This window comes from Hydra vulgaris, chromosome 03, assembly GCF_038396675.1.
Source record: "Hydra vulgaris chromosome 03, alternate assembly HydraT2T_AEP".
In the NCBI taxonomy this organism is placed as follows: Eukaryota; Metazoa; Cnidaria; class Hydrozoa; order Anthoathecata; family Hydridae; genus Hydra; species Hydra vulgaris.
The window spans coordinates 32537564-32552285 of record NC_088922.1 but is presented as its reverse complement, the minus strand read 5'-3'; the positions used below and the strand labels follow the sequence as shown (position 1 = coordinate 32552285).

General features: G+C 29.5%; 1 protein-coding gene across 1 annotated transcript in view; it reads right to left on the bottom strand.

Moving 5' to 3' along the window:
* LOC101238484 (tyrosine-protein phosphatase non-receptor type 13) overlaps positions 1-14722 on the bottom strand; it is a 176954-nt gene that overhangs the window by 14327 nt on the left and 147905 nt on the right. Inside the window, exons 33-34 of the mRNA XM_065792946.1 lie at positions 4635-4702; positions 4523-4564 (exon numbers count right to left, since the gene is read on the bottom strand). Of these exons, the coding sequence (XP_065649018.1) occupies positions 4523-4564; positions 4635-4702 (110 nt within the window). The remainder of the gene's footprint in view (positions 1-4522; positions 4565-4634; positions 4703-14722) is intronic.

Sequence of the window (14722 nt, the reverse complement as noted above, 5' to 3'; positions counted from 1 at the left end):
TCAATATTTAAAAAAATTTAATCAAGATATTTAATTAAGATATTTAAAATATCAATCATCAAGATATTCAAATTATCATAAAATATAATATTCTAATTAATACAGTCATTATTTATATTTTACATATATTACTTATAATAACTAAATTTAAACTTTCTTTAATTTAATTTTCTCTGCAAATAAACTACTAATGTATGCACCTAAGTATTTTGGTCCAGATAAACAAATTTATAAAACAATCAAAAGAGTAGTTTAGATATTATTTTTGAATATAATAAAAAATGACTGGTAATTATAACAACATTGGTAACATTATGAGCCTTATAGTGAATGGGAAAGGTAATATCAAAATTGTTTTAAGATTGATAGATAGTAAAAAAATTAAAAAACAAAAAAGAACAACAAATATAACAAGGTTGTCTCTTTTTAAATAAGAGTTGCAGATTAACAAGAAGTTATTTTAGATAAGATGTGTGGGTTAATAAGGTAGTTTTTCTATGATGTGTAGGTTAAACAGGGTAGTTTTTCTTAGATAAGTTGTGTGGGTTAACAAGATTAAATATTTTATCTAAAAGTTAGATAAGATGTGTAGGCATAAAGACATTGATACATAAATAATATTGGTTTGGATTAAATTTATCAGATAAAGAGTAAAAGATTAGTTAATATAGGATTTTAAAAAGATTTTTAAAAGTGTTGTGGTTTGAAAAAGAGTGGTTTGGTCATACATCATGCTTTAGTGTGAGAAGATGTTGTCCTTTAAGACTTAATTCTTTTTGTACACAGAAAAACATAGGAAACAAAAGATAATAAAAAAGAAATTAAAATAGTAGACAAATATAATTAAAAAAAAAGTAAAAAACCGAAAACTAAAAAACTATAACCAACTTAATAGTTATATTATTTTCTATAATTAACTATCGTGTTTTTTATTTATTAATTATTATTATTATTATAGAACTTATGTAACTTGGGCAGGAAAAAACATTGTTAAAACAAGTTAAAACATTGTTTTAACAAGTAACCAGGATTCATTAAGTTTTTACAAATAACCAGTATGTATTTCAAAAATGCCATATATAAACTATTTTAACTATTTAAGCTAATTTTAACTCACTTTGCTGATTATTATATACAAAGTAAGCTCTTCTTATTTCACTTTAGTTTCACTTCAATGTTTTTCATATCAAAACTTGGTCTCATTTATTACAAATTATTTGATTTTTTGTGAATATTATTTATTTTGATTATTCAAGTTTTTTTTTGTCTACACAAATAAAAAAATATTATATACAATTTGATATTAAAATTTTTTTTTTTTTTTAACATTTGTTCCAACTGCAAGCAACCGCTGTAAAAGTTGAAAGTTATTGGAGGAGAAAAGATGAAGTTTATAGAGCAAGATAATGATGAACAGACAACTTAAAAGATTGCAAATTATATGAATCAGGAAAACAAGATGAAGAAAGTGAATTGCAAAGAACTGAAGTTCGAGGAAAAAAACTAGACAAATAATAATAATTTTTGGAGCACTTAGGAATAGTCACAGTAAAAGGATGAGACCTAATAGAATGAAGAGTAACACAAGAATGAATTTTAGTAGATGGCACAAGAGACACTAGCTCTTTAGAGCAGTACCCATTACAGTATTTATAGAAAAGAGTAAGAGAAGCAACATTACAATGATGTGATGAGTTGGAGGTTGACTGCAAGATCGGTTTGTATCAAGGTACCCCAATTTTACTTTAAATAGTTTTACAAGTTTAACCTGCAATATTTTGTTAATTAATTAAGTTAACTTTGTAGGTATAAATTTATTCTACAAACTAAACCAATCGTCAAAAAAAAAAAGACATTATACAAAAAATTGTTATAATCATTAAACCCCACTCTCCCCTAAGGTGCATCAAACCCCCTCATGGGTAAAATTCTTAATGGCCCTATAATAAACATGTTTCTTTGGTGTTAAGTAGTTACTGTGTGAAATATTATAAAAATATAATTATTCTTTATGGGTCAACATGAAGCACGAAATATAGCTTACTACGGCATTATTACAATATTATTTCAAATTTGTCTCATGTCTAACTTAGCATAAATGAAGAGTTTTATAATTCATATTTTCTTACTTACTGTAGAATGTTTCCAACTCTATTTGTGTTTTCAGGAGTTAGCAACCACTGTACCAATTGCATGGCACAATTTGCTGTGAAGTTTACACCAAAAAAGACTCGCCAGAAAAGTTCAGTGTTTGGAATAAGAGCCTGTATTACAGAAACAGATGTGGAGATAACTGGTTGCAGATTACCGACAAGTGAACAAGTGCTGCAATGCTACATGTTTCATCAACAAGCTGGCCTGCTTATAAAGCGATCAAAACATGACAGTGCAAATATTGCATTGAAGCAGCTCATTCCTTTCTTTAAGAAAATAAATATTCCAATAATAACAGAAAAGAAGGCCTGTGAAAAAATCATTGTCTGAAAAACCCTGTCTGAAAAGAATACAAAACTTCATGAACTTCCTCTAGATCATCGTTCATCATTGTCAGCACTTGCAAAGCTTGAACAAATGTCAGAAGAACTCAGTTTGACATTTCTGCTGTGGGTAAAAGATGCTGAAAAAATCATGAAGAATGAAGAAGACATAAAGTTTTTAGAGCCCATGAAGACAGACAGCACAGCATCATTTGGCTCACATGACAAGAAATTGGCATTACAGTTACAGCACAAGAAGGCACAACTGCAAAAGCAAGAAGAAAAGAGACTAAGGGCAGAAAAAGCAGCTACTGCTACAGTATCTGCTATTTGTACAGTAGAGCTCTCTAGCAACAGCAGGGATGAAAGTAGTGATGAAAGTAAATGTGATATCGATAGTCCTTTCAAGACTACCAAAAAGACACTGGTAAAAATGCACCATCAAACCACTTACACTGGAACGGCAGCTCAAAAATTTCTCCTGCACAACAGTCTGCGCTCACTGAGGCCATTATTCAAGAATCAGGAGGTGATGCTAGCAAAATTGCTGCATCATATGCCACAGCAGACAGGTCCAGGCATATGGTGAATGAAGAAATTGCTTTTGAAGTTTGGAAGCCATGGGTTCTAGCAAAGTATGCTTCCCTGCACTGGGATTCTAAACTAATGAAGAGCCAGGCAACACATAACTTACAGGAAAGACTTATGGTCGCTGTTGGCAACAACACTAATGTCAAAATTCTTGGCGTACCTGCTTATCAACCAGGAACAAATCAATAATCTGGAGATATCATCACTAATGCTACAATGCAGTTGTTTCAGTCATGGAACTGTGCTGAGTCAATAGTAAACATGACTTTTGATACTAAGGCCAGCAATACTGGACATGTCAGTTCCGCGTGTGTGGCCCTGCAGCAAAGAATTGGCTGTGCGTTGCTCTGGTCTGCATGCCGCCATCACGTTGGAGAAGTTATTTTAAAACATGTTTTTAATGACTTGCACATTGAAGCATCAAAATCACCAGAAGATACTGTATTTAGCACATTTAAGAAGCATTTTGACACAGTTCCTCAGGACACTCAATCCATTCGACCCTTGATCTTTCTTGAATGATTCACAAACTGTTTCTCAGATTACTATGTGGAAGGAAAATACAGAAGCAGCTGCTGAATCTTCCATAGAGCATCAGCGAGAGGACTATAAAGACCTCAGTGAATTATGTTTGCTGTACCGTAATCCAGAAGAGACAGCCTCACTTTCATCGACCGGGTGCAGTCCACAAAACACGGTGGATGTCCAAAATATTGTACTCCATCAAAATGTTCCTTCTTGAAGAGCAGATCCCTTTGTTGCCAGCAGGACCAATTACCACTGCTGCACAGCAGACGAAGTTACACAGCTTCATCACTTTTGTGTGTCTGATATACAGTGCCTGGTGGACAACGTGTAGATCTGCAGTTGACACCCCATGGCATGATCTCTGCCTTTATCAGAACCTTCTGAAGTACACACAAGTGAGTTCTGAAATATCTGAAGGCGTTATGAAAGCACTGAAATGTCATCTGTGGTACCTATGTTCTGAAATGGTGCCCCTTGCTCTATTCAATGACATTGTTTTAAAGCCTGAATTGCAGTACTTAGCTGAGAAGCTTCTGGCAGTGAGGCCTACTGATGGAATGGCTCTGCCGAATGATCGCTACGGAACTAGCTTCGGAAAACCAAAGTTCCCGACTGAAATCACTGCCACAACAAGACTTGGAGATTTGGTTATTGCAGATTCATGGTACATTTTCAGCCTTTTAGAGATGAGCATGGATTTTCTTAACAATAAACATTGAAAACTGGCTGGTTTACCCTTAGCTTCTGTCATCAAAGATGAAGATGATTTCTATGTATGTATGTATGTATGTATTTAATTATTAAAATACATATTAAAATTTACAATTTAACCTGTAAATTGTAAGTTTTAATCTTAAATAATAAATTTTATATACTTAAAATGAAGAAATTTAATAAACTATGTAGAATCATTATACATTATCTACCTGAGTAATAATATAACGCATGATGTCTTCTCCAATAGACAACTAAAAAAAAATTCTGAACGCATTAAGTTTTTTACATCTTTGATTCAATATATATTAATAAATTTAAAACCTTGATGTGTGATGCATTTATGTAGTCAGATTCTTCGCTTCCATGAAGTTCAACACGATTGTGATCATCTATTTATTTAAAAATAATATATAAAACTTTTTTATGCACACATTGTGTGTATGTGTGTGTGTATATATATATATATATATATATATATATATATATATATATATATATATATATATATATATATATATATATATATATATATATATATATATATATATATATATATATACACACACACACACACACACACATATTTATCTATGTACACACACAGATATATATATATATATATATACATACATATATATATATATATATATATATATATATATATATATATATATATATATATATATATATAAATGAGTATGAGTTTAGATTACACCTCTGGCGTCACACTGAAATAGCCTGCTGCTGGAGGCAGTACATACATCAACTTATAGCCTGTTGCTGCAAAAAAGTGCCTCTACACCAACTGATGTTTGGAACAGGGCAGCAATCTTTTATTTTATTATTCTTTGCTTTTTTCTTCTTTTTCTTAAAACTCTATGCTATAAAGGTAGGAAAAATTAGTAACCAATTGTTATCTATATATGCTATAGTGTGTATATATATATATATATATATATATATATATATATATATATATATATATATATATATATATATATATATATATATATATATATATATATATATATATATATATATATATATATATATATATACACAGTGGGTGCTCATATTATTAGAAACACGACCAAATTTTAAAAACTTTGTGAATAAAGTTCAAAATTAACAAAACATTTTAACAAAATAATTTTTTTTATTTTACAAATAGTATGTATGTACCTTTTACTTTAATCTGGGAGTTTGGCAACATTGCATTTCATCTCATTATGAAGTTATAGGGTTTTTCCCGAATTTTGACAATTTTGGCAGTTATACCTGTGTTGTTGTCGCGTGAAGTGCTTTTTGTGTATTGCTCTCTTTTTAAAGTTTTCAAAGATTTTTTTATTGTTTTGTTATTGAGTTCTTTTTATGTGTCTATTTTTTACAGTTAAACATGATTAAATCAATATTTTTACATATAACTTGATTTCTATAACGGTTTACTAGAATCACATGTTTTGTTCAATGTGGGAAAGGCAAAAGATGTTTCACCCTCGAAAAAAAGAGAAGTTGGAGCATTATTGAAGAATACTTCTTATTCTCAAAGGTGTATAGCATCAATGACAAAGGTTTCAGTGGCAACAGTCAACCGAATAAAAAAAAATCTGGACAAAAATGCTGATTATACTCCTCAACGAACAGGACATTGTGGTAGAAAACGGCTAACAACGCCAAGAGACGATAGAAAAATACGAGATATTTGCCTAGAAAATAGGAATAAGCCTAGGCCAATACTAACCACTTTAATACAAGATGCTGGAATACCAGTATCTCCAATGACAGTTCGTCGCCGACTCAAAGAACAAGGATTTAGATGCTGTCGACCTGCTAAAAAGCCTAAGCTCACTTTAGCAATGCAACAAAAACACCTTGCTTGGGCTAAAAGTCATCAGCATTTGACCGTCGATGACTGGAAAAATGTAAGTACTTCATTTATAATTGTACACATTCCATTTAGAGATTTGCCTACATTAAAACTTTGACTTATAAGTTTTTTTGATGTTGTTTAGGTATGTTTCTCGGATGAATCGACAATCCAGATATTGATGAACAAATCACAGTTTGTGCGTAGACGAGCTGGAGAAAAATTCCACAAAGACTGCATCTTAGAACGTGTAAAGCATCCTCTAAGTATAATGGTATGGTCTGTCATTAGTGGACATGGAACAGGGCGCTTATATATCGTTGAGGGAACTATGCGCCAGGACCAATACATAAAAGTTCTTGACACAAGATTGGTACCACAGTTGAAGGAATGGTTCCCAAAGAACCAAAAATTTACATTTATGCATGATTCTGCCCCATGCCATAAAGCAAAGAAGGTTACAGAGTACCTAAAAGCAAAGAAAATTCCAGTGCTACCATGGCCTGGAAACTCACCAGATTTAAACCCTATTGAAAATCTGTGGGAGATCATGAAAAGGGAAATTGCTTCTGAAATGATCACCAACAAAATACAATTAATTAAAAAGATGATCAAAGTCTGGCACAATAACATAGATATTCAAAATAATGCAATAAAATGCATAGAAAGTATGCCAAGACGTGTAGAAGCGGTAATAAGTGCCAAGGGAGGGATAACAAAATACTAAAATAAATCACCAATATGTAATCTTTTGCTTGTACAATAGTGGAATTATTTAAAAAAATATATAAATATGTTTTTTGTAATAAATATAGACCGCAACACTCAAAAGTTGCGAAAAAATAGTCTGCAACCTTTTTATTTCTATAATAAATAACCTTTAACACATAATTTTCGAAAAAAAGACAGTGATTCTAATAATATGAGCACCCACTGTATATATATATATATATATATATATATATATATATATATATATATATATATATATATATATATATATATATATATACACACTATAGCATATATGTATATATACACACTATAGCATATATGTGTATATATATATACACTATAGCATATATATATATATATATATATATATATATATATATATATATATATATGCTATAGTGTATATATATATACATATATGCTATAGTGTGTGTGTATATATATATATATATATATATATATATATATATATATATATATATATATATATACACACACACACACACACATATAGCTGGGTTATTTAAAAATAGGTCATGTCAAGATTTTGAAAAGAGCCCTAGCTTATGATTTGCCTTGACCCCAAATTAGTACTTAAAATATTTTTTGAGCGTTGGAAAGGTCCCCACAGAGGGCAAAAGGGGTAATTTTTGCCCTGTTTTTAGGAAAACTTTACCCCACTTGTGGAACCCTTAAATCCTAAGGAATTTAGAAAGTAAACTATCCAATAACATAGTAATGAGTTTTACTAATTATGTTTAAGGAGGTCTTTTCTTTAATAAACATTCAAGATTTTTGTTTTTTTTTTAAAAAAAAAAGCAGGTTTTTAGTTCATATTTTTTAAAATACCTTACATTTTAATTTTTGTGTATAACTTTATATTTGAAAAAATATTTTTTAAACTGATCAAAGTTTGTTTTGAATAAAGAATAAAAAAGATTTTAAATAAAACAGGAAAAAAAATTTCATTTTCAAAAATAAAATAACTTTAATATAATTCTTTTATTTAACATACTTACACATGATAAAAGTTGTTACTTATTTATTTACTTACAAAATAGATGCCTATATTTAAACATTTATTTTTAGATTAAATTAAAATATTAATAATTTATAATATGCCACCCAAAAAGAAAATTAAAATAATAATGATATTTTTTTAGTGGGGAAAATAAATTCAACTATTCCTACCAACAAAATTGCTACTACAAAAGAAAATCTTCAGTACTACGAAAAGAAATTCTTCAGTACTACAAAAGAAATTCTTCAGTACTACAAATGAAATTCTTCAGTACTACAAATGAAATTCTTCAGTACTACAAAAAGAAATTCTTCAGTACTACAATAAGAAATTCTTCAGTACTACAAATAAAATTCTTCAGTACTACAAATAAAATTCTTCAGTACTACAAATAAAATTCTTCAGTACTACAAATGAAATTCTTCAGTACTACAAAAAGAAATTCTTCAGTACTACAATAAGAAATTCTTCAGTACTACAAATAAAATTCTTCAGTACTACAAATAAAATTCTTCAGTACTACAAATAAAATTCTTCAGTACTACAAATAAAATTCTTCAGTACTACAAATAAAATTCTTCAGTACTACAAATAAAATTCTTCAGTACTACAAATGAAATTCTTCAGTACTACAAATGAAATTCTTCAGTACTACAATAAGAAATTCTTCAGTACTACAAATAAAATTCTTCAGTACTACAATAAGAAATTCTTCAGTACTACAAATAAAATTCTTCAGTACTACAAATAAAATTCTTCAGTACTACAAATGAAATTCTTCAGTACTACAAATGAAATTCTTCAGTACTACAATTTTGTGAGAAAATCTAAATATGAAGTTTTATTGTTGCCCAAACAAAAGTGAATCATTCTCACCAAGTTGTCCTCCAAGTCAGTTACATTGCTGCATATCTAAACATGTTGTTCCGTGGGTACGTGGTTGTCTTGAAGTCATTACAATTTATTTATTTGTAATTTATCTATAGTTGACACATATGGTTGTTAAAAGGTAGCTCTATAATTGGCTAATTTAAGTCAGCTACAACCCAGACGCTATGGTAATAAAACCTTATCAAAACACTTAAATAAGTTTTCAGGTTTTTTTAAGCACTTTATAATAATAACTCCATTTTATAGGACCAAGGTCAAAAAAATGGCGAAGGACTGGATAAAGGTCAAAAAAATGGTAAAGGACTGGATAAAGGTCAAAAAAATGGTGAAGGACTGGATAAAGGTCAAAAAAATGGTGAAGGACTAGATAAAGGTCAAAAAAATGGTGAAGGACTGGATAAAGGTCAAAAAAATAGTGAAGGACTGGATAAAGGTCAAAAAAATGGTGAAGGACTGGATAAAGGTCAAAAAAAATGGTGAAGGATAAAGCTCAAAAGCTTAAGTAAAAAAAAAAGAAGAGAAAGAATAGAAAATATGAGGTTTTCTTGATTGGAGAAAACCCAATAAATATGATTGAAAAAATAAGGAAAGGTTAAGAACCAAACTGACAAAGAGGAAGGCTTTTCTTAAAGACCAGTTAGACAAAAGGAAAGGAAGGTTAGGGGGGGGGGGGTTTGGATAAAAGATTTCAGTACTCATTAAAGTATAAATGTAAATGTAATTATAATAAACTAGACAATGAGTTTGATACAGATTTTGAAAGTTTGTTAAGTTCTCTATTAAGTTATTAAGTACCAATTAAATTCAACTGATAGTGATTTTGAAATTAAGACACAACTTGATCGTAATTTTGTCAACCTACCCAAAGATACCTTGCACCATACTGCTCACACAGCAGTTGGAGAGGGTTTAACTCTACATCAACACACAACAATTCTTAGCAGAATTATTAGCTTATTATTGTCAATTCTGGAGGATGCATGTCTGAGTTTGCATGCTTAAACTCTTCTTCATACTATTAATAATTCAAAGAAATAAAAAACATTTTTAAATCTTCAAAATCTCTAATGAAAATTCATTTTGATGGAAAAATTGACAAAGAACTTACTGAAGGAAAACAGTTTTCAAAAAATAGGTTAGATATTCTTGTTAGAATTAAAAAAAAACTAAGTTGATAGGAACTCCAGCTATTGACTCTGGTTCTGGCAAACACCAAAAAAAAGCTATAGAAGATCTTTCTAACTTTGGATTAGAGTATAAAGTTCAGTCTTTGCTTAGATACTACAGGCCCTAATACAGTTAAAATAAAAAGAGCTTGTAGCAGAATTATTATGCACTTACAGCGCCCTATGTTGTTAACTGCATGTCGACGCCATATTTTTGAGTCATGTTATCCATTTTTGGGACCTTTATCTAAGCAGTATTACTTCAGGACCAGAGAATAAATTATTTAAAGTTTTTAAAAACCATTGGAATGATCTGCATACTGAAAAGCAAAATTTGACAAAATTGTCAACTCCTACTGATTCCTGGATTAATGAACAAAGGCTGAGTGCTATTCAATTTTGCAGATATATAATTAGCAAGTTTTTAAGAAGATAAGTAATAAAAGCTTCATAAATTAATTCAATTAAATCTAATTATTCCTTAATATTTCTAAAAACGAATAGAGCAAAATAGTACTTCACTTATAATTTTCCTGATTTTCTGAATTTTAAATTTTTTTTAGTTATTTAAATTATCATAACTAAGTAAACAAAAGTTTGTTTAGAAAAGAAAGTTTTGCAAAGATTATAAGGAAATGGCTGAACTTACTTTGATGGTACTATCACCCACCCACAGATTCAAACAATTCTGGAGCTGTTTATCATACCAGATTTATGGGTAATAGTTTATTTTACCTAAAACTGTTTCTACTGATGTTAAAAATCCCTGAAATCAATGAAGAAAGCAGAGATGAAATCACAGAAATGACAAAGTAGCTGAATAGGCAAAATACCAAATAGTCACTGAATATTTGTGGCATCTCTAATATTGCAAACTATTTGGCCGAATTCCAAATACCAGATTGTAAAAAAGAAAATGCATAAAAAAAGATTACATACTATTATTTATTTAACTTTTTATTTATTTTTATTATAACAATAAGCATATTTGATAATTAAAATAGATGGAAAGTTATGATAAAAACCTTTTCATCGATTGATGATGGCAAATGATTACCCTTTCTCTCATAAATTATACATACTTCTAAAAATGGCTATTCACTATGTACACTGCCATTCACAAAAAATAAGAGAATTTGACAAGTTCTGTTAGAATGTTTTGTGTTTGTTGGCCACCACTTATAAGGGTTTGCTGTTCAATTTAAGCAAACAGTTTCATATAAAAACCAATTTCATTTGCAATTGGATTTTTCTTTTCTAAATCCTAATATGTGTGCATATTTTCTGTAGAGATTGATTTGATTGTTTCATTTACATTTCTTTTTTTTACAAAGAGGAGATGAATTATCACCGGTGCTACTAGACCGGTGCTACTAGACCAGTGCTACTGGTGAATGTTCATTGGTGTCAAGCAGCCTTTCACTGAGAAGGATTAGTCTTTCACTGAAAAAGTTTGTTATGTTTGTCACACATCTCAATCTTTCTCAGAGTAATTCAAGTTTATTTATTGCTCATAATGCTTTAACTAATCCCAGGAAATTACTCATCAATAAAAAAAGGTAATTACGCATCAATAAAAATATTATTCCCTTTAAAGTTAAACTCTGCATTAAGTTCAGGTTGTCATAAAAATATCAGTTTTAATAAGTTTGGAGCTTTTTGTGTTACATCTATCTCTAGCATTTTGGGAAACTCAGAAATGAAAGACCTGAGCTGGTTATTTTTGAAATCTTTTTGAATGGTTTGAAGAGTATAATATTTTATAGATTATTATAGTTAAAATATTTGATGTAATTTATAATGAAATATTTGATGTATGCTGTGACAAAACCTAGTTTCAAATGAAACAAAAACACCCACAGTGTAGTTGGCATTTGCACTTCAAGAGAGCAGGTCAGAACCCTCACGACAACTAAGTTTTGCCAAATATTCAGTGCTTTGGCCAAGTGATTAGCCAAATATGGTATTTGGTATTCAGCAAAAATCAATACTCATGGCATCTTTATTATATATACATATATATTTTTAAACATCTTTACTTCCAACAAGGTTGCAAGCAACCACTATTAGAGTTGGATGTTACTGGAAGAGAAAAGATGAAGTTGATAAAGCAAGATAACAGACTTAAAAGATTGCAATTAATAATTACAATTATATGAATCAGGAAAACAAGATAAAGGGAGCATTTTCCAAAGAAGTGATGTTCAAGGAAAAAAACCAGACAAACAAGAATTTTTGGAGTACTTAGGAACAGTAACAATGAGACTTAATTGAATACGAGTAAAATGAGAATGAATTTTAGTAGATTTTAGCACCAGAGATGCTAGCTCTTTAGAGCAGTGTCCATTATAGTATTTATAGAAAAGAGAAAGAAAAGCAACATTACCACAATGTGACAATGGTTGAAGGTTGGCTGCAAGAGCAGGTTTAACTATGTTTACAATGCGTTTTTGCACCTTGTCTAAATAAAAAAAAGACATTTGAAGTTCTACTCCAGATAGGCAACAGTATTCCGTAAAAGGACGAATTTGAGATTTATAGAGATAAAAATAGAATCCAGAGTAAGAAAGTTGCAAGCACGATAAAGAGATGCAACCTTAGTAGATACTTTTTTTGCAATAGATTTGATATATGGTTTCCAAGAAAGATCAGAAGTAAGAGTTAATTCTAGAAGTGGAAGGGTCAATGATTCATCGAGTATATTACAGTTCATAATTATAAGATTTATTATTGCGATAAGGATTAGCTAAATAAAATAGAGAATTATCTGAGTTAAAGTTTACCAACCACTGAGAGACCCATACTGTAGCAGAAGTGAGATCATTTTCAAGCTCAAATACCTCCTTCAAGCAATCAGAGAGTGTTGGCTTCTTATCAAGACAAGAATAAATGTATAAAGAATAAATTGACCAATCGCAATGTAAAAGAACAGCTTTTACATTGCAATTGGTAAGGAAGGATTCAATTATCTTAAAGATGTTATCTAATACACCATAAAAAAAAAGCTATATATATATATATATATATATATATATATATATATATATATATATATATATATATATATATATATATACATATATATATATACATATACATATACATACACTCACACACACGCACACACACACGTACACACACACACACAAACACACACACACACACACACACACACACACACACACACACACACACACACACACACACACATATATATATATATATAGAACTCTTATATGTTGTCTGAAAGTTTTTTCCATATTTTGTTGACAAAAAGTAAAAATTAAAATGCAAAACCAGATTTTTTTTTTTTATTAACTGATAGACTGCCTGCCCCAACCAAACGCTCAGTTGATGTAGCAGCACTCCCTTGCGTGTCAGGCTATTTGTCAGTCGATGTAGCAGCACTCCCTTGCGAGTCAGGCTATTTGTCAGTCGATATAGCAGCACTTCCTTGCGAGTCAGGCTATTTGTCAGTCGATGTAGCAGCACTCCCTTGCGAGTCAGGCTATAAGATAGTAGATGTAGCAACACTCCGCGCATGATTTACAGTAAAAAAAATTAAAATAAAAACATTTTATTAAAAAAATAAAAATAAAAACATTTTATTAAAAAAATTAAAAATAAAAACATTGTTTATATTGTTAAAAACATTCAGAATGTTTTTAAAAACATTCTGGTCAATTAAATTTGCGTTTTTGTGGTTTTTTTTAAAAACGATTAATTTGTAATTAAATTAATGGTTTCAACTTTCGTCCAACACGCAAATGTTGGACGAAAGTCAAATGTAATTAAAAGTGACGTATGTGTTGGCTTAAGAATCACTTTTTTCCTTCCGTGCTTCCCAAACGCAACAAACTATATATATATATATATATATATATATATATATATATATATATATATATATATATATATATATATATATATATATATATATATATATATATGTATATATATATATGTATATATATATATATATATATATATATATATATATATATATATATATATATATATATATATATATATATATATATATATACACTACTGTCCATAATTATTTGAATTATCATTCTTTTTGATATAAGATATAAAGTTTTACTTACTATTAGAAGAAAAGCTAAAACAAAATCCATTTGTTATCTTCCTATTTATTAGGGTGAAAACGAAATTAATATAAAGTCCCATTAGATTAGTTTATAATTTACTTGCCAATTAATCACCCTTAGCGACAATAACCGCCATACATAATCTTGGCATTCTACTTAACGACTTATCCTATTTGTTGAAGTCATTTTTATGCCACTAACTAATAAGTTTTTTCCCACATCTTATGCATCATTAGGCATTAGTCTTAGACATTACTTTTTCTTATAAATTCCTCTTATAAAAATTGAGAGAAATCTCATGATTGGGAAGCCTAAATCATTCTTTCCAATGTTTGATCATTCTCAAACTCAGACAATAACTTATACAATGTTCTGAAGAATATGTTTTGGAATCATTTTTTTCTGAGAAAAATAAGTGGATTTCCATTAACCCAACTTTCCAAAAGTATAGCATGACTTTTTAACTGTACAAGTAAACTAATTTTGTCATTATTCCCTCAATTTTTACAATGTCACTTGTGGCATTCAAACCCTACACCTTAACGCTACACCCACCATGTTTTATAATTGATAATAAACACTATTATATCATACATTCAACAATTTTTTTTCAGAAA